This window comes from Bos taurus, chromosome 11 (assembly GCF_002263795.3).
Source record: "Bos taurus isolate L1 Dominette 01449 registration number 42190680 breed Hereford chromosome 11, ARS-UCD2.0, whole genome shotgun sequence".
NCBI lineage: Eukaryota > Metazoa > Chordata > Mammalia > Artiodactyla > Bovidae > Bos > Bos taurus.
Window position 1 is genome coordinate 104,676,539 of NC_037338.1, and position 25,064 is coordinate 104,701,602.

General features: G+C 62.0%; 1 protein-coding gene across 9 annotated transcripts in view; it reads right to left on the bottom strand.

The window, feature by feature from the left end:
- VAV2 (vav guanine nucleotide exchange factor 2) overlaps positions 1-25,064 on the bottom strand; it is a 188,285-nt gene that overhangs the window by 86,786 nt on the left and 76,435 nt on the right. For 8 of the 9 annotated variants that reach the window (XM_024999665.2, XM_059891906.1, XM_024999661.2 and 5 more), the window contains exon 3: positions 966-1,024. In XM_024999665.2, the coding sequence (XP_024855433.1) occupies positions 966-1,024 (59 nt within the window). Of the gene's footprint in view, positions 1-965; positions 1,025-15,050; positions 19,298-25,064 lie in introns of those variants that run through there. The other variant, XM_059891905.1, reaches the window with a different exon arrangement.

Sequence of the window (25,064 nt, forward strand, 5' to 3'; positions counted from 1 at the left end):
ATATTTGCCTCTGTTCCCATGACTCTCTGGACCTGGGCACACAGCTGCACTAAGGGGCCCGTTGCAGTGGGCATCCTGGTTTTGGGACCCCCAGTCTACGAGCGTGCAGGGACCCCCATGACAACACCAGCGGGGAGCCCTCCAGAGTTGAACCACTCTCAGAAGGTCACCTGTACCCGCCCAGGTGAGACCCCCAGTCTCTGTATCCTCAGAAGGAGTCATCTCTGCCTTCCGAAACCTCTCTCTCCCACCCCGCTGGCCCATGACCCAGAGACACCGGGGGAGGCAGGTCCCAGGCTTGAACCCCACTGGGTGTGGAAGCTGGTCTCCCTGACCCCGATCTGAGGGTCAGAATCTGCAACGACCAGGTCTCACCGGGGGCTGCCCTCCCCTGTCCCCTGTGGCCGGTATGCCCCCATCCCCACAGACGCCTCCGCCCCCTCAGTCCCAGGGTCCCCCACCCCCCAACATCCATGTGTCAGAGATCAGACCCCAGCGCCATGGAATTCTCTGCAAATCCAAGCAGGATTAAAGCCAAGGTTGGGGAGATTCCTGCCGGGGTGGGGCCACAGCCGCAGGCAGGCCCCCTGGCTCAGCCCCATCTCCACACACAAACACCGCTACTTCATTGGAGGCAAAACCCAGGTCTGACGTGTGGAGAGGGCATTTAGGTAGGCGATGATCTGTGAAAGGATTAATTTGCTGATCTTATTACCTAAATCGAAAGAGATTTTGCAGCCATCAGTAACAGGCGTGCAAGATGTCCCGGGTGTGAGCTAAAGTCTCGCTCCTCCTCCCCGCCCCTTCCAGCTGCCGCCAACAGGCAACCCGACAACACGCTGAAAATTCATGAGAAAGACCCGGGCCGAGGGTATCTGTTCAAGACTCCAGGATCTGTGACAGGGCACACGGGAGGCGGACGAAGACGAAGAGGTGGGCGCCCTGCCGCGCTCTGCGAAGCTCACCTGATGCCTTTGTTCTGAGCCAAGCTGTGCAGGGAGAGTCTTGACACGGCGGAGATGACCTGCGAGGGGGAGACGAGAAGACGCATCTGTAATTTCATGAGAAAGCCGGAAGTTGTCACAGTACGGTAACGAAGTGTTTTGTAGATGTCGAGAACGGTTACTAAAGCACTTCTCATTTCAGGGAAAAAAAATAACAAAAAAGCAGAGCAAAAGATTTTTTTAGGCAAGACACCTGCTCTGCATTTGTTGTGCAGGGCGCGTCGTTTCGGGGCACTAATATTTGCTGAGGGCCATGTGCGCCCGGCGCCCGCCCCGGAGCCCAGGCCTGGGCTCACAGCCCCCGCCATCTCCTGCCCATCGGCCACTCGCTGAGTCCCGCTCTCCTCTCCCCCAGGAGACGGTCTGCCCCATTGGGGCCACCGCAGGTGTGCACACACATCACGACCACACAGGGCTCCCCCCAGGCTCCTGCTCTGGAAGGCACCGTGTGATTTAATAATAACTCCTGTCATGGTGGGTGCTGACCCATTTCACAGGTGGGGAGATAGAGACCCAGAGACGTCAACTGACTTGCCCAAAGTCACACAGCAGCCCGGAGCGCAGCACAGGTGCACACATCCCCGCGGAGAGCTCCCTTCCCTCCCAGCCCCTGCAATCTTTCCATATGGACCATTTAAACAGATGCCCAGCTAGCGAGGGGGTCAGGGTGTAGAGGGAAAACAAAGAGCCCCAGGTTCAGATTGCACAAGGGGATCCCAGGAGGCTCTCCCCGGATGGACAGATGTGTCAAAATCCTGGGGTCCCTGCCCCAGCCCAGTCCTCCCCTGTAACCAGCCCCCTCCAGACAACAGGACCCACCTGGCTCCCAGCCTCAGTGGCCTCAACACGGCCAGTCCACAGACCTTCAGATGACCGGGGCAAGTAAGGATGAGACTCCACAGATGGTCACAGGGAAATGGGGGCCAGGTGAGAGCACGGCTGACCCTGAACACAGAGCGTTACACGCTCGAGCGTGACTCGCGGGTCACACAAGCTGCTCACGATTCCCAGCGGGACTGACGGGGAACGTGCTGAGAGAGACCACGCACCACGGAGGCAGAGACAGGCCTCGACTCTGAGAGCCCCCTGCGTGTGCACGGGTGTGTGTGTGTGCGTGTGTGCCCCCGCATACGTGCATCTGAGGTCAGGGGATGTGAACATGGCCTGTGATGACCACTGGCTACATTCACAGACACCCTCTGCTGGGCGCCGATGCCCAGAAACTGAGCCCAATGAGCCTTTCACCTGCGTCATCCGGTGAATCCTCACACCCCTACGAGGCTGGCTGTGTACACCTGGGACTCGGGAAGCCCGAGGCCAGGTCACCTCCCCAGAGCCCCCGACCCGGGTCACACGCCTCAGACCTCCTGTGAGGCGGCTCTCCGTCCAGCGGTGGTTTTTTAGAAGTGGGGAGAGAGCCCTACACTGTACAGAAGGGCCCTTTCTCAGCTGGCGAGACGGCGGATTCGGCCAACAAGCCTCGCGCTGTGCGCTGACTTCCGGGAGGGGTTCTGTTTCAGGGGCCAGTTCGCACGGAAGTCATGAATCCGAGGAGCAACAGGGCTCCTCTGTGCCTTCTCAGACAGGACTCAATGGGCCGACTGTGCAGCTGGCCCAGCCAGGGGCCCCCGCACTTGTGTGCGCCAAGAGGCCTTTCACAAATAACGAGCGACTTGGCTTCTGCTGTTATTCTTGGCTTTTAAGGGCTCTAAATATTTAGGAAGAACAAAAATTAAAGCAATATTGGTGGTGTCCTTACAGTCACTAGGCAGAATGCTGAAAGTGTTGGGGCCCAAGGGTTTGGCAACTGGAGGGCACACGCCGCCCCCTCCTACACCTACCGTGGCAGACATCACCAGTCAACTGCTGCACTCCTCCACCCTGAGCCAGACACAACTCAGGATCCTGCCTGCAGAGTCCAAGCAAGACACCAGCAATGGGTCGGCATCGGCTCAGAACACGAAGCCTGTCTGCTGACCTGGGGTCGGGGCCGCGTCTCGTATGGTAGAGCCCAGGACAGCGGGGAGCTGCCACAGAAGAGCGAACCGAGGCCAGGAGACGGGTCCCTGTGTCCGTGGGTCCTCAGTCTCGGTGGACAACGCGGCTTCTGCAGCTGCCGTGACCACAGCAAGCCTCGGCCTGAGCTCTCAGCCGCTCTGCTCCAGGCTGGAGCCTGTCACTAGCGGTTAGTGAAGGGCTCTGGATTCCGGTCGCCAGACGGGGCCAGCTCCTTAAACGGGGTTGACCGTCCCAGCTCTGCCCAAGGGCCTGTCCCTTGCTGGTCCGTCCTGCACGTCTGTGCAGAAAGGGAAATCTCAGGTCTCACCTGGGGGGGCCTGGCTCAGTGACCCGGGGCCCAGGGCAGGAGCTCCGGGGAGCAGACCCCTGAGAGCCGCGGGGTCAGATGAGGGGAGGGGCCCCCAGGTGTCACGAAGCACCCTAGTGGCTTCCGGAGGCAAATCTGGCTGGTGCCTTCCCCAGAGGCATCCCTCTCCCATGATGATCAAAAAACTCCCGGCTCACAGTCCCTGCCAGCTCCCCTGAAAACATAAATGTCAAAGGATGACATTTCCCCACCTTCCATCTCCCCTTCTCGTCTGCATCCCTGATAACGAGTGAAAAGACGCACAGCTGCTCGTCCTGCCCTCTCCCTCCCTCCCTCCACACAAAAGGCTCAGACTCCTGGGCTCAGGGACCCACCAGCAGCTCCCGTGGGGCCCACGGAGCCTCAGCCCCGGGAGAGCAGAGGAACGTGTGTGCAGAGGCCGGGCAGGGAATCAGCGGGAGGAGGGTGTGTGCCCACGGGGACCAGTCGTGCCGAGAGCGGACAGCTGCACGGCCAGCTCCCCAAAGCCACGGGTGTCCGTGCTGTTCACTCGCATCTACCTCTTGCCTCGACCGTGGCCTGTGGTGTTTCAGCCCCTTTCCTTGGTGAAGGAATGGCTGTGCCAGTGCAGAGCCCGGGGCCTGAGGCCTGGACCCTGGATGGCAGTCTCGCTGGGCCCCACCAGGCGTGGACTGCTCAGACCCCGAGGCGGCGCCCCGCCAGCCTGCATCCGGGCAAACAGACTGCCAGATACCGCTGGCCAGTGGGCTTCCTCGCGTTCACGGGAGGAGCTTTAGAATGGAGGCTCCCAGGCTCAGCCCAGAGGGTGGTCGCTCCTCCTCAGAAGGTGCCCCCCGCGGAGTAGACGTGGGACGAGGTGGGGGCGGGGACCGGAGTGGTCTGGGATGCAGTCAGATGGCCTGCTGGTAGGGAACAGCCTGCACTGTCCTGGGTTCACATCCGGCCACTGGCCTCAGTCTGCCCGCCTGTGAAACGGGGACGAGCGCACCCCTCCCATGAGACTGCTGGACTCGCTGGAACGGGTGCCAGGCGTCTGGCCTGCAGCAGGTGCTCACGGACGCCTGCAGCAGCGCGTCTGCACGACTGGGGTCGAGGAGATCCACGCAGTGATTCAGGGTTGACTCACCCCCTCCACCTACTTGGGCTTCCCAGGTGGCTCAGCAGTAATGCATCTGCCTGCAGTGCAGGAGATGCAGGTTCGGTCGCTGGGCTGGGAAGATCCCCTGGAGGAGGGCATGGCAACCCACTCCAGTATTCTTGTCTGGAGAATCCCGTGGACAGAGGAGCCTGGAGGGCTACAGTCCATGGGGTCGCAAAGAGTCAGATGTGACTGAAGAGACTTAGCACACACACAAGAACCCTGCCCTCACTCGGACGGAAACACAGGAAGAGGGGGAAAGGTCTGGTCCAGCCTCGAGGCTCACAACTTTGTCGTGACTTCAAAAAAGAAGTTCAGGATGAGGGCTGAAAAGGCAGAGACCGAAGGCCAAGGGAGGGATAGACAGACAGGGGGTGGGGACTCTGCCTTTCAAAGGCAGCATCGCTCAGAGGCCTCCAGGGGAGACAAGGTGGCAGGCCTGCACTCCGCAGCCCCTTGCCAAAGCCTCTGTTGAAACCTGGGGAAAAGCAGTCAGACAGCAGCCTTGCAAGCTGGGCCCTGAGCGGGCAGAGTCAGCTGCAGGCTGCCCAGCTTGCCAGCCCTCCTCTGCTTGGGTCCCTGGGCTGCAGCAGTCAGCTTCCTGGTGGGGCAAGGGCTCTAACCCAGGGAAGGACTCACCTCCTACCTCTCCAGGGCAGGGTTTCGAACTGTAGGCGCTGACCTGCCGGTGAGGCATAAACTCAGACAGGTCCCAAGGGCATTTTTTTCACTGAAGTAGGATGAGACAGGAAAAGACAAGACAGACAATATCGGAAAAGAGAAGTAAAATACCATCTCATGGACGTTATTTTCAGTCTAGAGGACACGAGTGACTTAGCTTTCCTGACTTATTCACTCATCGAACATTCAATGCGCCCTGCCAAGTGCCAGCCCCGGGCCTTCTGGCCACGTCGTAACAGAGGATGGATCAGGTTCGGGGACATTTTCAGAGCTCCAAGAGCCCCAGGAGGCTCCCTCCCAGGAGATGGGGTGGACCAAAATTGTGCCCCCATTTTACAGACAGGAACCGAGGCCCAGGGACCCACAAACTCGCTCAAGGTCATACTGCAGCAGCCATCACATCTGACCTTCAAAACAGGCTCCGAACTGCCTCTTCACAGACAGAAAAACTGCAGTTCACCGCGTTCATATGATGGCCTAAGACTGGTGACTGCGGGGATGCGTGAAGAATGTTTGGGGATGTGGGTGAGTGGATAAGCAGAGAGGTGGGTGGGTGGGTGGATGGTGTGTGGTTGGAGGGAAGGACGGATGGACAGATGGGTGGAAGGACGGATGGACAGATGGGTAGGTGGACAGACAGGATCAACAGCAAAGGTTCCGATGAGAACCTGCCTCCCAATCCTACATCTTAACTATAAGAACTTGAGCTATCATCTATCAAGCCCTTACTAAGTGCCACGCGATACGCTATGATGAACATGACGCAAACATGGTTCCTGCACGTAATATCTCTCCCCCACTCTCCACACTTCAGACACAGACACTGGGGTCTCGAGAGAACAAGGTCTGTGCTGGCCGCTGCCGTGCTCCCATCACGGGAGCCAGCAGTGGGCAACGAAACCCCGAGCTCCTCTTCCAGGCCCCCTGCACGTCTCCCAGCCTCCCCCGCAGTTACTGAGGTCCACCTGATGGGAGCAGACCTCCCGGGCGCTACTCTCAGGCACGGCTCACAAAGCTTCCCTGCTTCTGGGGTGACCTCGAAAGCCTCAGGTTAAAGGGATTAAAGGAGGCAAAGCCGCCGGCACACTGGCTCCCAGAAGGCCTGCGCGACACAAGAGGCCACGCACGCACGCGTGTGCGCACGCACGGCACACCGGGCCGTCCCTGAACGGTCCCCCGTCTCCAGTGGAAGCCAGCCCAGCCCAGGTGCCGCCTGCTGACACCGCTGTCAACAGGCCGCGCGCCACTCTGCCCTGGGCTCCACGGCACCGGGCTCTCGAGTTGCGGGATCTCAGTCCCCAACCAGGGCCTGAACCCACAGCCCTGAACTGCAAGGCGGATCCTCAAGCACCAGGCCAGCAAGTCCCTGCCCTGCAACTCAGGACGCGAGCCGAGGACCCCACAGAGATGATCCAGAGGAAGGATGGGCAGGGACTTTAAAAGGGCTGACTGCCCAGTCGCTGGTCGGCTGGCGAGTGGGCGGGTCCGTCAGCCCCGCGTGGTCAGGGGGGCGCCCTGCCGTTCTGAGGAATCACTAAGCAGGAACGGCACAGACCAGGAAGACCCCCTTATCAGCCAGGACCAGGCATCGCAGGCACACAGCAGTGCCTCGGAGCCAAACGGAGCCAAACGGCCAAGATGATTGAGCTCATTTAAATACGTTGCCCCGGAAACTCTCTATCTGCGGGGGAAATCTACAGCCAACACGGCTGCATATTCAGAAGCAAATTATTATAAATAGCGTTCTCCGGCTCAGCCGGCATTGACCTGCTTTTTCTCTTTTTGCATTGAAAGCAAGGTCAGAGACATTGGTGCCCCTGCCTTCAGATCACGAGCGGCGGCGAGGAGGGACTCATGATGGACCATCGGCGCCCACGCCCCGTGTACAAACTCTGCCTCCAACAGGCCGGGAAACAAAAGCGGGTGGGGAACGTGGTCATCTCAGCCACCACCTTCGGCACAGCAGCACCCGGGGGCCCTACAGATGGGGTCTTCCTTCAAGGGAGCCAGAAGGAGGCTGGGAGATGGGAGGGGGCCGGACTCCAGGCCCCAAGACAGCGAAACAGCAAAATGAAAACCCACTCGTGGGGCCAGGTGACCGGTGGCAAGGGAGGGCGGTCTGGTTGTCCTTAGGGGAGCTTCAGAGTGACTTAGGAGGAACAAAAAAGGCTAACCAGAAAGAAAAGTCTATCAGCATCTCGGAACTGGACACTGCTTTGTCCTGCCCTTGAACCGAGCTTCCAGTGAGACTTGAAACCACTCCCCACATCTAGCTTCCTCGTTTGGTGGGTCCAGATCAAGAAAAGACGCTCAAATGCAGGGAGAAGACACCACCCTGAGCCTCAGGACCAGCAGCAAGAGTCTCCACGCCTCGGGCTCTGCAGGTGCTGACGTCTGTGACAGGGACAGACAGAGGGCTGAATGCCGACCTGCGGGACCCCCGAGCCGGGCGCCCTACGGGGCCTGAGCCGGTGGCCTCGCAGGGCCCTGCCCGTGGCACACCTCCAGGGCAGTCAGCACCTGCATGCCTCGGTCCCTCCGTGCGTGGACCCTGCCGTCTCCACAGCCACCCGCCAGAGGGGCTGCTCGTCTCTGCAAGATGAGGAAGCTGAAGCCCAGAGGGTACGTTGACGTGACTGAGGCCTCACCGCTGGGGTCAGGGACCACGCCGGAGTCGGGCTACCGAAACATACAGGAGGCCCCGCAAAGCAGGGACACCAAGCGTCTGTCCTCGCCGCCTCCCGGGCCAGGAGAAAGCCCTAGCCCCTGCTCACCCCGGGCGGGTGGTCACGGGCACAGGCTGGCTCCGCTGCCTGCTCTGTCCTTCCCCAACCGTCCGCCCCACCCGCCAGGCCCCAGTTTCCTCCTGGGAATGCGACCTGGTTACCCTAAGGGCTCGGAGCACGTCTGTGAGGCCTCGGCACACACCGCACAGAGGAGGGGCTGAGCAGAAGCCCCCAGGGACGCCACAGCCGGGAATAGCCCGGGGCCAGGAGCATGGAGAGGCGAACCGCCCGGGGCCCTGGAGACCAGCTGACCGCCACACTGAGCCCAAAAGGGGCAGGGGGCAGGGGGCAGGGGCCCCGCATTCCGCCCCATGTCCGCGGCCCCCAACACCCACTCCTTTGTGTCTCTGAGGCCACGCGGGGTGGGAGCTGAGGCTTACTATCCCCTCCGTCCTGACACTGTAGGAAGAGCTGCAAGAGGAGGGCTGAGAGGCAGACCCCGCTCCCTGGTGCCATCCCCTCCTGGCCGCCCCAGCCAGCAGGGAGGGTGCCAGCCCAGCCCCGGCACCTCGAGGAGAAGCAGTCCCAGGACCAGTCAAGGCAGGAGAGGCCAGGGGCAGCGCTCCGTACGCCTGGGAGCCAGGAGAGAAGAGGCTGGGAGGGAAGCTGGATCCAGGTGCCCTCATGGGGCACAAGGGGCCGGGAGAGGGTGGAGCGCCCAGAGCCCCCATCGCGGGATCCCTGCCATAGGCAGTGTCCGTCCAGGGGCCCCGGGCACTGACCGTCTGTGGTCCCTGATCCACAACATCGGGGCACGGGACTGGGAGGAGGACCGGGACGGAACCTGGACTAGAGCTCTTCCCGACCAGGAAGGTTTGCAGGAATCAGCCAGGAAACCGCAAGTCCGTAGCAGAAGGAGCTTAGCAACCGTCTGGTCCAGAGTCTTCACTCTGCAGACGGGAAACCTAAACCCCGGCTTGGGAGACACAAGCAATCGGCAAAGGCCGCCCAGGACCCTCCAGGCAGACACAGCGCAGGAAGCAGGGATCCCGTTTGGAGTGCAAGGCCCTGGCCTGATTGGCCTCGTGACAAACACTGCGGACATGTGTCCAGCCTGCCCCGGCCAAGTCTTTACGAGGCTTATTTCTATTTAACGATTTAAACTCCCTCTCCTCCTCCTCACTACATCCACCAGGAGACACTTCTGCCGATCTTCCCATTTCAGGGAGGAACAATTGAGGCTCAGGATTCACGGCTGAGAGAGGGTGAGCAGAGGTGGACCCAGCTCGTCCATCTGCCCACGGGACCCCAGATCTTCAGCCCGGCCCCGCCCCGAAAGGCAGGCTCATCCAGCCCTGATCGGAGGCCAAGAGACAGCAGCCTCGCCTCCAGGCATGAGAGCAGGGTTGCTAAGTGAGGCCCTGAGGCTCCTGAAGCTGAAGTTCAAATCCTTTGGCCACCTGATGCGAAAAACTGACTCACTGGAAAAGACCCTGATGCTGGGAAAGATTGAGGACAGGAGGAGAAGGGGACAACAGAGGATGAGATGGTTGGATGGCATCACCGATGCGATGGATAAGAGTTTGAGTAAACTCCGGGAGTTGGTGATGGACACGGAGGCCTGGTGTGCTGCAATCCATGGGGTCGCAAAGAGTCGGATGTGACTGAGCGACTGAACTGAACTGAGGTTCCCGGGGGCCAGGAAGCGCATCAGACCACAAGGTGGCTTAGGGAGCTAGAGGAGTGGGTCGTCCTGGCCACTCACTGTCTGTGAATGCAGCTTCCCCCTCCCCCTCAACACCCCTCCCTGTTATCACAGCTGCGATGATGACTGATAACGCAGCAGGAAGGGGAGCGGGCTGGGCCTGCCCTGCCCCATCTGGCAGGTAAGAGGTGAGCCGAAGGCATGTCAAAACGTAGGCGGTATCTCAAACCCAGCCGCAGACAGGCAGCAGCACGGCTCCCCGCTGATCCGAGGCAAGGCCGCCCAGCGGCGTGAGTCACTGCCCAGAAGGCACCAGGATCCTAGGGGCAGGACTAGACGCCCCACCCAGGCCTGGGATGCCGACACACTTTACAGAACAGCACGGGGAGGCAGAAGGACGCCCAGCCCCAGGCGAGGGCCTCCCCCTCCCCAAAGGCCCCCACTGCACTTTCCCTTCTCATCCTGGGGAACCGAGGGGCCAGACGGCAGGCGTCTACACAGCCTGCTCCGCGTCTACACAGCCTGCCCCGGGAGCGGGTCCCCGCGGCCCCGCCCAGCTGTGACTGCCTCTGCTGTTGCACCGATTCCGGTCTCAGCACGGGTGGTTTGTCTCCAGCACAATCCCACGGGGTCAGGACCATCGCCCCGCCTTTCCAGATGAGGAAACCGCGGCCCCGACAGGCGCCCTCACTTGCCGGGGACCACCTGTAAGAGGCGGCCCAGGCTGGCTGAGCCCAGGCCCCTCTGAGAGGCGGCATCTGCATCTGCACTCCATCCTCACACTTGAAAGAGCTGCTGAGAAACAGGGAGTGGATCCTGTTTCCTTCCATCCCCTCCCAGAACCGCAGCTGGGGGCACCAGTGCTGGGGCGGTGGCTGTCCCCACACACAGACCCAAGGGTGCCCGACCACAATCCCCGAGGCTGGGGACCTACACCCCCGGGCAACCTGGCCCTGCCGCTGAGAGTCAGCCCACGAGCCGCGCTCAGAGCCACACCAGCCTCACAGGGGCCTCCTTGAAGGAGCCAGCACGCAAGTGGGCCTGAGCCCTGACCCCCAGCCTGAGCCCTGACCCTGGGCCCGAGCCCTGACCCCCAGCCCAATCCCTGACCACGAGTATGGTGCTGGGCTGCAAAGTTACCCGCCTGGCTCACTGAATCCTCAGCCACATGAGGTGATACTCTGCCCCGCATCAGATAAAGAGACTGAGGGTCAGAGTGGTCACCTACACACTAGCAGAGACAGCTGCGAACCTGTCTGGTGAGTGCCCCAGCCTCCGGTCTAAGCCTGACCCAGGAATGCCCCGCCCCTGCCTCGGCATTTCTGGCTCGCGGGCTCTGGGCCGGCCCCATCCATCAAACCCCCGGCTGCTAATGGGGACGAGGTGACAGCAGCCATTACCTGGAGAGGGCCGATGGGTTTCAGAGCTGCTTCATTGCCCTCCCTGATTAATGGCCATTTTAATGGGAAGGGGAACAAAAATTGTATCTTTTATACCATGGCAATAATTTTTCAATACACACACTTATCTCTGAAGTGATGACTTAGTAACTCCGTTATTAACTGCTAGCACAACCCCAGTGCCCTGAGCAGCGTGAATCTCTCCACCCTCTCCCGCTCCTTGCTTCTGATGCCAGCGCCTGAAAAGCCTTGGGAGCTCTGGCCACCCTGCAGTATTTTCTCTACTTTCTCCGTGAGCTTTCTGACAGCAAAGGAGGGTACGGCTCTGCCCCCAGCTCCTGGAGCAGGGGAGAGCTCTGCCTGAGCTGTGTTCACACTCCCGGCTCTGCTGATACCCCGCAGGAGGGGAAGCAGGGATGTCGGGGGTGATGGTTGGCACTGCGGCAGCCACGCAGCTGTGTGAGGATGTCCTGAGCAGCTACACAAGTTAGAGGGCAAAAGTGCAAGCCCAAGTGTGTTTGTGGCTAGGTGGGTGTTTCTGGAACGATCTGATGGCACTGAGCATTCAGAAAGGTCGTGCCGAGTCTGACAAATGGCGGTCCCTGTCCATTCCCAGTGGAGAAGCAAATGCTGGGCATAGCTGAGTCCCAAGCGCCTCGCCTGAGAAATGGGGGCGACACATACCCTCGCAGCTGAGGAGGCCCCTGCACCTTGGGTTCCCTGGCACAGCCACAATCACCACTTCTGCCCCTCCTGGGAGTGGCCCCCTGCTTCCACACCTCCAAGTCCACCGTGCTGGTCTGTCATTGGACAACAGTTAGCCGTCACTATGGACTGAATGTCTGCATCCCCCTCAAACTCATGTACTGAAGCCCTACTCCCCGATGAGTTTGTTGCTGGAGGTGATTAGGTCACGAGGGTGGAGCCCCATGAAGCGGATTAGTGCCCTTAGAAGAAGAGACTGGAGACGGTCTCTGTTTCTCTCCAACACCTGGGGACACAGAGACAGTGTTCACAGCATCCTGAGCTGATGGGACGACCCCGAGGAGACGGTCCTGTGGACTGTGCCCACAGCCAGCCTATCCCCAGGAGGGTAGGGAGAGGTTTTCCAAACGGGTCCACAGAGCCGCAGGCAGGGGTGGGGAGGAGCTGCAGGCAGCCGCTGACTGTGGGCTGTGGGGTGCCCACTTCCCTTGCTCACGTGTCCTACAAGAGGGAGCTGGGCTCGGGGCCTCTGCCCAAGGTCTCCCCGCGGCCCTGGCCAGGCGTACCCCACTCCCATCCCAGGGTTCCTGTGGCACAGCCTCCCACGGGGGAAGAGGTCCAGGCTTGGCACCACTAAACCCGGCTTCATATCCAGCTGCAGTGTCCCCGCAACCCTGGCAACGCCCTCAGCTCTCGAGGGCCCCGGCCCTCGTCTGTAACGTGGCAATGATGACACAGCAGGTTCTCCCTCCTCACCCGCATGGTCGACAGGGTTCAGCGAGCAGCAGGACATGCCAAGCCCTGTGGAGGGACAAGAGGTCAGAGGGAGCTTCTGGAGCTCACAAGACCCAGCGCATGCTCAGTGTTGCAAGGACAGGCGCACCAGCCGGAGACCTAACTGACATGGGAGGCAGGGGCTCCAGGGAAGGCTTCCTGGAGGAGGTGCCACCCAACCTCAGACCTGAGGGGCGAACGGGACGTGGCTGGGTGACAGGCTAGCGTGTGTCAGAGTAAATGAGGGCGCCCTGCCCACAGGACAGCCTGGCGCCTGACACTGCGGTGTGCAGCCAGCTCACCCCAACCACGAAGAACCCTCCCCTTCGGGAAGCAGAGTCAGCGCAAGACCCCTGCAGCCCGGCATCTTTGTCCAAAGGAAACCCTCCGCGGGAAAGAAGCCTACAGTGACTCTCCCTCCTCTGCGTGTGCTGATGGAGGAAGCAGCTGGAAAACGGGCCGAGCTCCGGACTGCGCCCCCCAAAGCAGTTTCCTCTCGACTCCTGCCTACTCCTGGCCCATCGGGGCCTTCCGGCACCAGCCACCGCATGGATTCTCTTCCTATTAATACTTGTGAGGAGGCTTCAAAGATGCATTTTTTTCCCCAGAATAGATTCTCCATGACCACAAGAGAGGAGCTGGCCCGGAGTGGAGGAGAGAGAGCTGCTGCCTTGGGGGGAGGTGAGCAAGGACTCACCAGAGCCCCAAGGCCCCGGCTCGGCCTCCCCAGCCAGCCTCACAAGGGCTGTGCGAGGAATGCTGGCCCCAGCAGGAATCCAGTCTTTAAAACGTCTATCTCACCCTGGAGGAGCCCACGGGCACGTGAATACCAGATGCCACACAGGGCCCTGTGGGGCCCTGGCACAGAGCAGGACATGCGGGAGCTCCAGGAAGCACGACAGAGCCGGGCCTTCAGCTTCGCTAACACTCCCTGCTGGCTGATCAACGGCCACCAACGTCCCGAGCTGGAGGAGGAGGATGACGCCAAGGGGACATGCCGGCTGCGGGGACGGGAACGCCATCCTCTCAGCTTTCTGTGAATCTAAAGCTGTCCTGATAGCAGGGTCTGTTTGAGGGAGCTGCCCTTTGGTTGGGGTGCAGAAGGCAGCCCGCTCGGCCCCCTTGCCTGGCGGCTCTCCAGGACTCTGGTTGTGGAAATGGGGTCAGGAGGCAGATGACAGCTCGGGGCCTGGATCCCTGAGGGTCCCTCCCTGCAGGTGTCGGTCCCCAGGTGCTCCCGTGATGGAAGCCGCAGCCCCACTCCCAGAGGGGCCGTGGTTCAGGCACGTCACCGAGCGGCCGGGGGTGGCCAGGCCAGGCCCTGAACCCAGTCCAGCGGGCTCTTCCCACCAACAGCGTGGCTGGAAGAATTACATGCCCATCAAACCACCTCCAAGACAACGGGTCCAGACACCAAAGGGCACAGCCTTCCGCAGGCCGGAACCCTCGTCTGCAAGTGGATGACCCACAACAAGGCCTGTCTACACCTGTTCTGGGTTGTTCCGTATCCACGAGCTTCCTCCCCAGAAGAAGGATGCTTGCCAGCAGCACAGAGGGAAAGGAGCTGCCCAGGTCAAGAACTCCGGGAACCCAGCCCCCCATTAGGGGGCACCGCTGACAGTCTGGGGGTGCGGGGGGGCACAGAGAAAGGACCCACCGCCGGGTGAGCCCACCAGCAGCCCAGCGGAACCCACCCGGGTCCCAGCGGCCCGTGAGGGCGGCCTGAAAGCCACACAGGACTTCAAGCTCCCCCACCACCCCCCCACAGTGCATTTAACAGCAAAGTGTATAATTTAACAGTCGATATTTTCATCCCAGACCGGAATTAATTATTTATTGTCCTATCAAAAGCAATTCTATCTTCTGCACTGATTCAGATGTGGCAGCCCCTTCCCCGCCCTGGCTGGCATCCCAGCAGAGCTGGGGAAGGTGGGTCAGGCCCCCAGCAGGCACTCAAAGAGCACCTGTGATGTGCCCAGCAGGCCCTGCTCCCTGGCGCGGAGCCGGGGCCAGAGTCACCGCATGGCATGTGGTGCCCAGCAGGTGCCCAGATTGCATCGGGGGTTCCAAGCGAGGATGTGAGGGTTTCAACCTATCCCAGCCCCTTAGCTGCTCCCACCTGGGATGCATCGTGAGAAACACGGAGCAAGGAGGAGGCGGTGGAGGTGGGGGCTGCTGGCGCAGGCGGAAGGTAAGGCCTCACAGATTTTACATGCGGCCGACAGAGCCCGCAGCCCTCTCCTCCCGTGATCGGCTGGGCCCTCCCCTCTTGGGCACAAGCCAGCTCCAGTCCTGGCCTTTGCCAGAGTCCCCACCGCTCCCCGCTGGCCGCCTCTCCCGCACACTTCCCTGGTATCCTCACGCAGCCCCTCCAGGCGCAAGGGGCTGGAGTGGACGTGGCCGGGCCTGGCAACTGCGCAGGGCCAGCTACGGGGCTGGGACTTCCTAAGAGGTCCTGGCAAGGCCCCCAGGGAGAAGGAGGGCAGGGCAGAGGAGAAAGACGCAGAGCGGGGAGGCCTCAGGCCCCTGCCAAGGGGCGGCCCTCCCCAGCCCATCCGTGCCCCTCACACCTTGACTCGGGCTTCTGGCATCCAGAACCGGGACAGACAGCTCTCTGGAGTTGTGAGCGCCTGGAGAATGGTCCCTGGCGCGGCAGCCACAGGGCACTGTGAAGGTTGCAAGGACAAAGACCTGCCATCCCAGCCCGCAGGGGTGGCCCTGCCAGTGCTCGGCTCAGAGGACAGGTCACCTGAGCCTGCTGCCGTTACAGCCAAGCCTGAGGGTCCCTCCAGAGCCCACGTCCTTCCCGAGACCTCGAAATGTGACTTTGCTTGGAACAGGGGCCGCTGCGGTGTAATTAGTCACAACGCAGTCATTCTGGGGCGGGGTGGGCCCTTCCCGTGATGTGACTGGTGTCTCCATGGGGACACGGGGAGATAAGGAGACGTGTGACGACAGAAGCCCAGGCGGGAGGGACGCAACCACAAGACAGAAACCCCTGGAGTTGCCAGGAGCCCGAGGGACCCTCCCCCAGCGCCTGCAGAGGGAGACCACCAAGAGAGACCCCGCCCCTGGAGCCTGCGGGTGGAGCTGACCCCCCAACACCTGGATCCGGGCTTCTGGCGTCCAGAACCGGGACAGACGGCTTTCTGGAGCTGTGAGCGCCCGGTGAACGGCCCTTGGCACGGCAGCCACAGGACACCGCACAGAGCTGAGGGTCGCAAACACTGGCCCAGGGTTGAGAGTGCTGACTGCTTGGGGGTTAGAGCACCACACCGGAGCTGCTCCGGGGGCCCCTGCAGCAGAGGCAGCCGGCGGCCCAGGAGGACAGCACGGCTTCGCCCGGGGAGGAGACGGGGCTGGGGCATCTGAGTGACCCAGCACGTGTCGTCCAGCTACATGCAGCGGCCGAAGGGCACATCCCTGCCAGTCAGGGCCTGACCAAACGTGGTCCGCTGGAGAAGGGAACGGCAAACCACGTCAGTATTCTTGCCTTGAGAGCCCCATGAACACAACGAAAAGGCAGAAAGATAAGACACTGGAAGATGACCCTCCCAACCCCCAGGTTGGTAGGTATCCAGGGTGCTACTGGGGAAGAGCACAGAAATAGCTCCAGGAAGAATGAAGCAGCTGGGCTGAGGCAGAAATGATGCTCAGTCGTGGACGTGACTGGTGGTGAAAGTAAAGTCCGACGCTGTAAAGAGCAATATTGCATAGGAACCTGGAATGTTAGGTCCGTGAATCAAGGCAAATTAGATGTGGTCAAACAGGAGATGGCAAGAACGAACATCGACCTTTTAGGAATCAGTGAACTAAAATGGACTGGAATGGGTGAATTTAACTCAGATGACCATTTATCTACTACTAGGGCAAGAATCCCTTAGAAGAAATGGAGGAGCCCCCATAGTCAACAAAAGAGTCTGAAATGCAGTACTTGGGGGCAAGCTCAAAAACAAGAGAATGATCTATGTTCATTTCCAAGGCAAACCACTCAACATCACAGTAATCCAAGTCTGTCCCGACCAGTAATGCTGAAGAAGCTGAAGTTGAACAGTTCTATGAAGACCTACAAGACCTTCTAGAACTAACACCAAAAAAGACCCAGAGCACAGATTCCACTTTTCCCGGAGGCCCGTGCCTGGCACCCTGGGTCCCAGAGTCCCTGCATCCACCGAGGTGGGGCTGCTCCCACAGGGACCTCCTTCCCCAAGAACGACCTCCCGCGGCTCCACCTCTGGGCCCCCACCCCTCGATCCTTCCATCTTAAGTCACGAGGAGGGGCGTCCCTGGGGCTGCAGGAGGCTTCCTGTCCCGCTCGCTCCTCAAGCACATGGATCCTGCATCGCTGCCCCCTCCATGATTCACAGAGGGTCCTGGCTCTGCAAGTCCAGCCTGGGGCTGGGGAGATGACTGCAGGGTCCACACAGCAGGAAGTGGGGGGAGGCAGCAGAGCCAGCTGGGGCCCGTGAACACTGACAGGAGCCTGCTGAAGCAACCTGCTGTGCTGACCCCTCACCGCCCCCACCATGGCAGGCGTGGGTTCCATGGGAGCAGCCCCCGGGAGAAGGGCTGCCGCTGGGGTAGTGAGTGCCCTGCCTCGGGAGGCATACTAGAAGCTGGTGCTGGCACAGCACAGGCGATCAGACAGGTAGACTTCCCAGATCCAGGGCCACTCTGGAGGTCAAGGGCCTGTAAAACCTTCACCTGAGGCCCGCAGGCGAGAGCTGGACCATAAAGAAGGCTGAGCGCTGAAGAATGGATGCTTTTGAACTGTGGTGTTGGAGAAAACTCTTGAGAGTCCCTTGGACTGCAAGGAGATCCAACCAGTCCATCCTAAAAGAGATCGGTCCTGAATATTCATTGGAAGGACTGATGCTAAAGCTGAAGCTCCAATACTTTGGCCACCTGATGCAAAAAACAGACTCACTGGAAAAAGAGCCTGATGCTGGGAAAGACTGAAGGTGGGAGGAGAAGGGGACGGCAGAGGATGAGATGGCTGGATGGCATCGCTGACTCGATGGACATGAGTTTGAGTAAACTCTGGGAGTTGGTGATGGACAGGGAGGCCTCGCGTGCTGTAGCCGATGGGGTGGCAGAGTCAGACACGACTGAGTGACTGAACTGAACTGAACTGAAGCCCGCAGACAACTGACAGCTTGGATTACACGCGTTCCAGCAGCTCTCGTGGCTGTAAAGAGGGCATTCAAAATGAGCGGCAAGCATTCAGGACACTAGAACTGAAGCAAAATAAAACGAACAGAGACACGTGGACCTGCACACACCTGCCAGGCCCCGGGGAGGCCCCGGTGAGCGAGAGCAGCGAGCGCGGCTGCCACCTCTTCCTGCCGTGACTCACGCTCCAGCGAACCTGGCTGCTCCCTCCGCCGGGAGCCCCCGCCCCTCCTGCCTGACCCCAGCCTCCTCCGGGCGCCCCTCGAAGGTCACTCATCCAAGATGGCTTCCTTCTGCCCTCGGGCCTCACTGCAGCCAGCCGGCTGTCCTCTCGGGTCCCTCCATACGCTTCGGGCGATGGGGAGGCCCTCCCGCCCACAGAGTGCAGCGGGAACCTCAAGTGTTCCTGTCTCTTAACCCTGGTTGCCTGGTTATCTGAGAACTCACCAAACTGTCCCTGTATAACAGATGCTTTTTCTGCAAATTCAGGATACCTTAAGAAGTCATGTTTCAGAAAACCACTAGCTTTAACTCTAGAGAGTTCAAAGACATTTAATCAGATCTATTCATTCAAAGACACACAGCTCAAGGCCTTCTGATGGGATGGACACGGTGAAAGCTGAGACGTACAGGAAGGAGACGCCCGCAGACAGGCAGGGGTTGCCCAGGGACGCTGCGGCCTGGCCCCAGGTCTGCACACAGCCTCCCCCACTGCAGCCCAGCCAGACAGGGCATGAAGGAGGCTACGTGGGAGGGGCAGGTTCAGGGCTGCCCCGGCTCATCCTCGTCCCTGTAACCCAGAGACTCCACTCAGCCACGGGGGGTGCAGCACCTCTGCCTGCAGACAGGCGGGGTGGGGCTGACTCGAGCCCCTGCAGAGGCCTCTCTGCACACTGGGAAGACAGGAGCCACATACTCAAAACCCGTGAGTCTTTTCCAAAGCAATGGCTCCAGCTGCCCCCGAGTGCACCTCCCCTCAGAGCAGGGGCCACGGGGGCACGTGGGCCCGAAGGCCACCTGCCTGGCCCTGATCCGGCCGCCCCGGAGGCGGCCCCTGCTGCCTGCCCTGCCTTCTCGGGCGACTGCGAGGTCTGTGTGTTCAGGCGTCCCTGTCACACGGATGCGCGGCCGTGGCCCAGCGCTCTGAGCTGTTCCCAGCTCTTTAATCCCCAGACAAGAGCAGATCTGAGAACACCAACTCGCCTGCAGGTGGTAGGGTGGCCGCCAGAGCTCCTGCGAGCCCACTGTGTGCTCAGGAGGAGGCCCTCACGTAGTCAGGCAGCGCGAGGGGCAGACGACCCCCGTCCCTCTGCCCACCAACCTGTGTGTCCCAGGGGGCCAGAGAGACGTGAGCCAGGGGCAGACCACCTCCTGAGGCACAGCCCCAGGTGACACGTGACAGCCCATGTCCCCCGGCTCGTTCCGCGCGGGCAGCTCTGAGACGAAGGCCTTGTACCAGCCCACCACCCCAAGGCGGTCCGCCAGGAGGCAAGCCCGGGCTCTGCACTGTCCCCAGCTGCCCCCAAGCGGTTCCCACTTCTCCCTGGAGGGAGCCAGGACTCCTCACCCAGCTCCCCCGCCCGGGGCGCCGGTCGGTGACCATCCAGCTCAGGTGCTCAAAGCCCAGACCACAGCTCCCTGCTGCCCTGGGGACCCACCGCTGCAACGACCACGCTGGACGACAGGACGAAACCTCGGGTAGCAAATCTCAGATGAGCTCGGGCGGAGGCTGCTCCCCTCCGGAGCTGGGGTGAGGAGGCCTGATACGGCCCAGAGCAGGGCCAGCTGCCTGGGGAGGCCTTAAGAGCCAGCAAAGGCCATGGGGAGGCCGGGACAGGGGGCACACCTGCCCCCCAACACACACACAAAGCCAGCAGAGCGGACCTCAGTGACTCTGTGCCAAACCATGGGCTGCTTCATGTTTTGCCCTGGGCGACTCTCCTGGGCCCCACTGTGTCTGCTTAGCTCCTGGGTCTGCCTGTCCCCTAGGACCAAGGAGTCTCCCCCATCCCGGGAGACACCTCAAGGGCCTCGCAGGGTGGCAGGGCAGCCTCTGGGCACAGCCAGCGACAGCCCAGGAAGGACCCTCACAGTCCAGCTTGAGAGCCAGTGAGCCCGCCCCCAGGGCTCCAGGTCACATTCCCATCAAGAGCCACCCTGGTCTCCCTGACCTGGACCCCCGCGCTCCTGGCTGGACACACAGCCCCCGGGGGCAGCTCCCTCAGATGGGCCCAGGATCTGCACCCACAGGTGGGCACCCCACATGCCTCCACCAACAGCCCAGCCCACTGGGCAAGCTCCGTGGGAACTGGGCCGGGGACTCACCCCAAGGCCCCCACTTAAACGCAAATGGTCACTCCTCCCTGGCGGTGAGGGGAGGAAGAAGGGACGGGCGTGGCTCACCAGCCTGGGGGAGCGCTCGGGTCAGCGCCGGGGCCCAAGTCTCAGGCTAGAACCAGTGCCTGCCCACACCTCCACCCAGGCTCGGGCAGCGAGCGAGGCTCCAGCTGAGTGCTGTGTGCCCAGGAGCCCTTGGCCTGGGCGCCAGTGGAGGGACTCCTGCTGAGCACATGGGTCTCAGCCCCGCGTCCAGCCTCGCGGGGGATCCCTACAACGGGTCACAAACCATCAGGACACAAGCAGCAGCCAGGCCGGGAGCTCACTGAGTGGACACAGCCTGAGTCCAGAGGCCAGAGGGGCCCCAACATGGAGGGCATCGCGTTCTGCAGCTCCCTCTCAGACACCCAGCCCAAACTTACATCGAGAAAACTGACAAATTTTCTCCGACAGGAGAACTCCCCCAGGCACACCTCCCTAGGACCCTGCACCCCAAGGGCAAAGGCCTTCTCTCCCCGAGGCCTCGCGTGGGCAGGCCTGGCCCAAGGTCGCGCCTGGGGGCCCCAGCGGCAGGAGGAGCAGGGAGCAGCCCCCCACCCTCCCACCCCAGGGGCTGTGTGTACCCCGAGACCTGAGCACAGGCAGCAGCAATCCAGAGGCTCCCCACCCCTCAGTCTGACATTCCTTCCAGTCTGAGGGTCCCTGGCCCTGGCGCCTCACACGGGAGGGGAGTCTGAAGCTGCTTGATGGGCCTCGGGGACCCTCAAGGGGCACCTTAAAATGGGAACCCCCCATCAGCCTTCAGGGTCCACCTCAAGGTCCTTCTGCCCTGGAGCCGCCACCAGGGGCTGCCCACCCCATGCCCCGTGGGGTGGTGTCATCTCCCTCGCCATCACAGGGTGAGGGAGGCGTCCCCAGGGACTGGAACCAAGGGGCGGGGTCCCCGCGGGTCTGGGGGCTCCGGGCCGGGCTAAGGAACCTGAGTGCCGCAGGCACCCAGCAAGCTCTGGGAAGCTCCAGCCTGGTCTGCAGCAGGCGCGGGGGGCAAGGCTGGCCCCCAAGGAAGCCTGGAGCCGGCTGTTCCGGGCCCCACCAGCCCGCCCTGCCTCGGTTTCCCCATCCAGTAACAGAAGGCTCGTGGGCGTGAATAACTTGGGCTCGTCTCCCTGGGTCAGCGTGGAAACAGGACGTGCACGCCGAGCACACAGAGGGCCCACGGCCTGCAGGAGGAGCCGCTAAGGGCTCATCATCTTCAGCAGTCGCTGTCACGAGTTTTCAGGTGGCCGAGCGCGGCAACAAGGCCCTTAGGAACGATGCAGAGAGCACCCCAGCTCCCTTCAGGGGCGACTTGGCAGAACTCGCGTCAGCTCAGGGCTCGCCCCGAGGGCCGCTGGGCTGACCCCGGCGTACACTGCAGCGTGGGGCCCACTGCCCAGCCGCCTGCCGGCCGCCGCTCACCAGGCTGGGCCCCAGGCAGCCCTGAGGACTTGCTGACCCTCAGGGCCGCCCAGCACCTCAACAGGCACGGCGGCAACCCCTGAGACAGAGAGCACAGCGGGCCTGGGAAGGCTTGGGCCCCGGGGCGCTTCGTACAAAGGCCTGGTGGGCCTGGGACCCCGGCCTGCAGCGGCCTCGTCTGTGACCTGCACCCTGGTTTCCCCCCCGCCCTATGCACTTGGGCTGCCCTGCCCAAACCAGGCCCTTGGACCCTGGGAGGCATGGCATCCCTGGCCCACATGTGCACATGCCAGCCCCCACTCAGCCAACGCTGAGGAGCCAGGTCAGCTGGGCACACAGGGGCAGGTCAGCCGGGCACAGGGGGCAGGTCGGCCACGTACACGAGGCAGGTCGGCCGGGAACATAGAGGTGCAGGCCTTGGGCTCTGAGCCCCAACAGACGGAGAACCGTCCGCAGAGGCCCCTGGGGGCCCAGAGCCGCATATCACACCCCTCAACCACAGCCAGCAGGCGGCCTCCACACCTCCCAGGCTGAGGTCAGCACGGGAGGCCCCAGGTCCCAGCACAGCTTGGCCAAAAGCAGGAATCTGGGGACCGGCACAGGTCAGGCCACCAGCTCACACCCCAGCCTCCCGAGGAGGGAGCAGTGGTAACCCCACGCCACGTGCCCACAGCAGATTCAGAGAGGCTGAGTCACCTGCCTGCGGCGGCCCAGCGAGAAAGGGGCGTGAGTGCGGCTCACACCAGCTCGGCCGGGGGGGCAGTCCCGGATGCCAGGCACCAGCAGCAAGCTCTCCTCCCTCTGGGTCGGGGTCTGCGAGGGCCACGTGTCCAGTGGGGGCAAACCGCTTCCCCTCCAGGAGACAAGGACAGACGACAGGCCCTTGGGTGAGCAGAGCTGCTCCCCCCTGGGGCCCACGGGCGCGGCTCTCACCCCTCAAGAGCTAATCCCCTGCGGCAGGACACGTCTCTGCAACCTGGAGCTTCCACCTTCTGTGTACATTCAGCAAGCGCAGAAGGCTGCTTTTGCACGCACACTCCCCTAGAAATCTACCAGGACCCCCAGTCACCCGGCTTGGGCCAGGGGTTCAAGTCAGATGAGCACAAGTTCTCCAAACTGCAGAGGGGGCTCTGGGACGCACTCTGCCCGGCAGGCACCCTCTGGGTCCACCCCCACCCAGAGCGCAGAACTTTCTTCTCAGGTCACACAGAGGGGCGCTCTTGGCGGGACTCAGGCAGGACTGAGGACCCAGAGGCCGGTCTCTCTCCCCAATGGCAGCGGCTAACCTGCTGGTGGGAGTGTCAGTCCCAGAAAGGGTGCCAGGGCTCAGGCCCACTCGGAGGAGGGAGCCAGGCACAAGGCAGCCGCCTGGCAAGGCCAGAGGACAGCAGGACCCATCACAAGCCTCCTCTGGGCAGGGGCAGGCTGGGGGCCATCTGCTGGGCCCATTCAGGGGAAAGGACCGCTTCCCCCACACAAAGCCCTTGGGGATTCCCTGCAGAAGCTAATTGCCTGGAAGGATAAATAACACCGCCCAGGGAGGCAGCGGGGGTGGGGCCCGCGAGGCGCACAGGCCCCTAGAATGGGGAACAAAGCCGGCCCCAGCTGCTCCAAGCCCACCTACCCACCCACAGTTCCCAGGGAGGGAAGCAGCCAGGCTTTCAGAGCTGTGGCCAGCTGGGCCCGTGGAACTCCCTGGGTCCTATGAACCCACCTCTCTAAAAACAACAGTTGCCAGCCAGCAGCCCCCTGCCCCCAAGGACTCCCCCCACGAACCCCCAAACGCACGCACAAGCCCCACACTCATCCCAGGAGGGGCTAGGAGAGCCCGCTCGGCATTCCTGATGAGCACTCTCCCGGCCCCCAGCACCCATAGATGGCAGGAGGGAGCCACAGGGCCCGGAGGACCGGCCACAGCGACTAGAGTGTACCCACTGCGGCCACCCGCCAGCCCGTCTCCACTTCCTCTCGGAGGACGGGCGAGCCCGCCACCCCCTTGAAAGATGAGGGGTGGAGGCCCGGAGGGGGTTGACTCTGTGAGGTCATGCTGGGTGTTGGGGCCACAGAGCATCCCGGCCGCCACACGGGGACCCCCAGCTCCCCGCCCAGGACAGTCCCGGACACAGATGGGACGGAAGGCCAGGGTGCTGGGCCAGCCTCCTGCCACCTGGCCCCAAGGAGAGAGAGAGAGACCCTCCAGACCAGAACAATAACCAATGCCCACGAAAGAAAGCAGCCACTCCTCCACACAGGGTGCTGAAGGGGCCCCCGCCCAACCCCGACCCGCTCCACACCCTGCCCCGACCCCTGCCTCGCCCAGCCTGGACAGGGAGGTGCTGGGAGTCCCAGCCTGCAGGGAGCGAGGTCAGATCTGGGCTCAGGTCCCAGCTGCCCCATGCTCTGCGTATTAGGGTCCCACTCGGGATGAGATGAGCTCATCGGGGTCCCCGGGGAGACATGTCGACCTCTGATGGGGCTCCCTGTCCCCACCCCCTGAGAGACACCTGGGCCCCCTGGCCTGCCTTCTGCGGGCACAGGGGAGCCAGTCTGGCCCCCACCTCCTCCGGGCAGCCCTCCTGCGCAAAGACTGTGAACCATGCGTCACCCCGAAGCCGGCCCCGTCCACCTGGGGCAAGGAGCTCTGGCTGCGTCGAGCACGTAAGGACTGCGCCGGCCTGGTCTGCCTCGGCGGGAGGTGGTGAGGCTGCACAAGGTCATTGTACTCAAGGGCACGGAACTCACACTTCAGAGTGGCTGCAAGGTAGACGCTGCGTGCAGTTTACACAGCTGAGTCACTGAGCGTACACACCACCCCTGCAGCCAGAGTGAGGGCACACACCGCCCCTGCAGCCCCTGAGTGAGTGTACACACTGCCCCTGTACACACCGCCCCTGCAGCCGCTGAGTGAGTGTACACACCGCCCCTGCAGCACCTGAGTGAGGGCACACACCACCCCTGCAGCCCCTGAGTGAGTGTACACACCGCCCCTGCAGCCCCTGAGTGAGTGTACACACTGCCCCTGTACACACTGCCCCTGCAGCCGCTGAGTGAGTGTACACACCGCCCCTGCAGCACCTGAGTGAGGGCACACACCACCCCTGCAGCCCGAGTGAGGGCACACACCACCCCTGCAGCCCCTGAGTGAGTGTACACACTGCCCCTGTACACACCGCCCCTGCAGCCGCTGAGTGAGTGTACACACCGCCCCTGCAGCCCCTGAGTGAGGGCACACTCCGCCCCTGCAGCATGTGAGAACAAGGTCACGGATGTGCTCTCCCAATTCCTAACAGGCCGGGTCACCCCGAGTGCCTTCCGTAGAAGCCACTGCATCTGTCCTCTGCCTCGCTGCGGCCAGGCAACACCGACGTCCTCCAAAGCATCACAGCCGAGCAATTCCGGATGTTACCCAATTAGTACTGTAAGCCTGAGCTAATTGATTTGTTCCAAAGGCCATCATCCCAGCAGCTGGCTTCAATATACTTAACATCTAATTCCCAGATCCAGAGAGGCTGCCATTAGCGAGATTAATTGTATGCACACACAATTTAATTCCTTCCCCTCCGCAGAAACAAAAGGGACACTTCTCCCAATTAAAGGGCTGGGGGCCTGGTGACAGG